The sequence below is a fragment of the Melampsora larici-populina genome (assembly GCF_000204055.1).
Source record: "Melampsora larici-populina 98AG31 unplaced genomic scaffold MELLAscaffold_134, whole genome shotgun sequence".
Taxonomy (NCBI): Eukaryota; Fungi; Basidiomycota; class Pucciniomycetes; order Pucciniales; family Melampsoraceae; genus Melampsora; species Melampsora laricis-populina.
Window position 1 is genome coordinate 27,979 of NW_006768898.1, and position 3,640 is coordinate 31,618.

General features: G+C 42.1%; 1 protein-coding gene across 1 annotated transcript; it reads left to right on the plus strand.

Moving 5' to 3' along the window:
* Positions 1–872: 872 nt before the first annotated feature.
* Positions 873–2,104, plus strand: MELLADRAFT_85105 (uncharacterized protein; the record flags this gene model as incomplete). Its single annotated transcript, XM_007419147.1, has 3 exons — positions 873–1,553; positions 1,619–2,039; positions 2,085–2,104. 3 exons carry the CDS (start codon positions 873–875, stop codon positions 2,102–2,104), a joined length of 1,122 nt encoding a protein of 373 aa, XP_007419209.1.
* Positions 2,105–3,640: the final 1,536 nt, after the last annotated feature.

Genomic DNA, 3,640 nt, shown 5'->3' on the forward strand with positions numbered 1-3,640 from the left:
TATGGATCTGTATGTACAAATGTATAAAAAAGATGATATCTTTTTCAGCAGACCAGCATGCTGTGTGGTCCTATTATGAGCTATTTGAAGGACAATTCCAGCTTACCAATGCACCCAAAATCGAGCGTTTTGGACCAGAATTGAAAAAGTTATGAGTATTTTCAGAAATCAAAAGTTTCTCTAAACACTAATGAGCCAAATTTCAGTGCTTGTTACAGGTTGTAATTGGATGATTGTGAAGGTTTATTGTTAGTACACTTATCAATATGGACTGTAAAAATACGGAAAAATATGCAGAGTGAAGTTCCCAACGCAGGGAACAAGATGCATATTTTTATTCATTTTTTGCTCTCCTCCTGGCCTCTCAATATCTTTGTGTATCAATAATTTAATTTTCTGCCCAGAAAATATTATCTTTCTTGTAGTGTCATAATCTGAAACCCAATTAATGCATATGACCGTTTTCAGCCAAAGGGCTTTGGATGCCTATCGTGAGCAGGGGTATGAGAATGTACCAGAGCCCATACTACGCACAGCAAGTCCTAAGGAAAGGACATAAGTATACATCTGCCACCTCACAAAAGTTATGAAATTAGTTACAGTTACTGATTGTAGAGAACAGTCGCCATCCTGCCAGAGCTGCTAAGGTTTTGGCTGCACAGCAGGCCGACCAGTCCCCTAACTTCGTGAAGAGCACGTATAATCGCAAGTTAACCCGGTTCGATGACCCCATTCTACCTTTCGAAGACTATGAAAGGACTATGGAGATCATTAACAATCTCTATACGGTTGTTACGCATGGTCAAGGACAAATGGTCGATCGGGATACGAAAAAACTAATCTGCACTTTTGCTTTTGAAGACCTGGAATCAATGACAACTGAACAACGCAATGACCATGAAAAGGATGTTACTACCATCTTAATGGCTACAAAACTATTCAAAAAGTTACCGACTCCATGTAGACCCAAATCCCTCACTGTACCTCCACCCCCTTTTGCACTAGCCTCCACCGTGCCAGCTGGGCGAGACGATTTCACGATGGATCTATCTCGCTCTCTTATGGATCCGACGCTTCCCCGGTGCTTACTTCCTCATGAACCTGCCGACTCAGAGCCTACCTCCCCAATGTCTTCTCCACTCTCATCGCTTGGGTCTTCACCACTCTCCTCGGTCCCACCATCTGATTCCGAGGTTGGTGATTTGGGAGAGCTGATGGATCTCGATTCTTCACCACTTTCATCACTTCCACCATCCGACTCCGAAGATATGGATATGATTGATATGAATATGGAGGCAAGGCATATGATACCTTTAGCGGATTCTGCAAAAGTTGAGGCAAAGAAACGAAAGCCGACTACAAATGGTGCTCTGATCGCAGGGAAAATGTATTGCTTTGGCCAGACTGTGGGGTATTCAAGTGACATCCTCATCTCACCTTATATTCCCGTCAAAGGGTCTTCTAAGCGCCTGTACAAGAGGTTTCTTCACAATCTTCCCGGGTTTGGTGCCCGTATCGGGTCACGTTTCCGCAATTTCTGTGATCAACTTAAGGTTTCTTAATCGCCCGAGAGGAGCTCAACAAACTGAAAGCACCTTCCATGGTTTCGACTTTGAAGTTCCAACCCTCTGGCCCACTCGACTTCGCAGCTAACTTCGCCTTCACCCTCTGTGGTTTCTACAATAAGCCGCATACTGATAACGACAAGGGGAAAGTATACTGTCTTTGGTATCCGATTGACAGTGAGAGTGGGAAGATAGTCACTAAAATCGAAGGTTACTATTATGAAGGTGGCTGGTTTATTTTCCCCGAGTACGGACTCGCCTTCAACTTAGGCTCCAAATATGCAGTACAAATTGCATGGAATGGTAAGACAACTTTCCATCACACTCTACCCTCCAAAGAAAAGGACGATGTGGACCAAGCTGGTAAAAAAATTCATTACACTCGCCTTGGATGTTCATCTCAGATCACACAAAAGATGGCCCGAGCTTGTGCGAAGGCTGGAACTAAAGATCAATTCAACTATCGGTCAAATTGTGAGTGTCATATTCGTGATGCTGAAGACATCCTCAAGCTGAAAGATAGGAAGTGGAAGGAATAGTTTTTGATCTTCTATTTGTAGATCTCTATTAAAATGATAAGTTATATTGAACGATTCCCTTATTTGCTTTGTGATCGGGCCCTTTCCATCTTATTTTTCAGTAAGATGTTCTTGAATATCTTCTATTCCTCGCAAGCTATATCGAAAGTTACTTCACTTCTATTCCTCGCAAGCTATATCAAATGTTACTTCACTTATTATCATAAAACTAAAGGCACGACCGAGTTTCTCGGCGAAACTGGACAAAACCTCTTAAGCCTTAATATGTCCCCATAAGTGCTTAAAATATACATCAAATCCCCCGTCCAACATACTGCATCCTACCAAATCCCCTCGACTTACCCTCCTCCATGATTCTCCAACTCAGCAGAAGATCTGGCTCGTACCGGCCGCTCCAGCGTATGAAGCTATATGTATGTTCTGTTCCTGATACAGATAGTGAAGCATCAAGTAACAAGAGACTAGATGATTCAAGATTACCACCCTCAATTCCAGCTCGAAGAAATTGTTTGTCAGCGCTTTCATCCCTATCTCAAACCTTCAACAAAGTTCTGATCTTCCTAGATCTGCTGTAGTCCTTCAAGATATCTTAAAGGCTCATTTGGTCATGGTTCATTGCAGTTTTCGCAGTTCAACCATGCTCGGTCTGACTCATCGACACCTCTGTCCGAGGGGTGGCTTCGATTTACGAATCCCATGCTCCTGGCTTCGCTGACAGCCTTTGGATCATGGGCACTTGGGATCTTATTACCTCAAAAGGTCATCTCAACCATTCTGTAATTGGCATAAGAATAAACCTACTCACTCGAACCTCGTATCCCTGTTTGCAGTATTTCACAGGTTGTTCAAAATTCATCAACCTCTTTAGTCAAAGAAATACAAGTAAATGTCTGCTAAGTTATGGCCGATTAGAACTCTTGCTAACACGTTATGATATGTACATCTTCGTAGATCAATCGCCCTCAACGCACAACTGAACATTCGACAAAGATCATCATGATTGATGGCTCTTTACCAATACGCACCCAAATGCTAGCATACATCAGAGTTCTACAGAAAGATATCGTTTAAGCCCTCACAGCTCTCGATCCAAGCAATTCATTTCAATAGGATCATTGATATTTGAGAAAGAAGGTGTAAAGGTATCGGGAGTCAGAAGAAGATCAAGTGTTAACCAAGCGACGACTTCATAAATATTGATCGATCGAGAAAGTTACAATGCTCAAGCCACACGCTTCCAACGCGAAGTCGACAGGATCATCATCACTCCTGAAGATCCTACTGATCCTCAATCACGTCAAGTTAAACTTTCATTCCCTGATGATCAAAATATTAGAAACTCTGAGAAACTTGGATTTTTGCTCTCTAGACATTGGAATTGGTATGATTCTATGTTTCATAGTGGTTATGTCGCTGGTAAACTTGGATTATGGTGTGAAAGAGGAAGGAACACTTACAAGGGATGTTTGCTAAGATGGGGTAAGCTTACAAGATTTCTGAGTTATCTGCTTCCACATACTAAATATTCAAGATCGT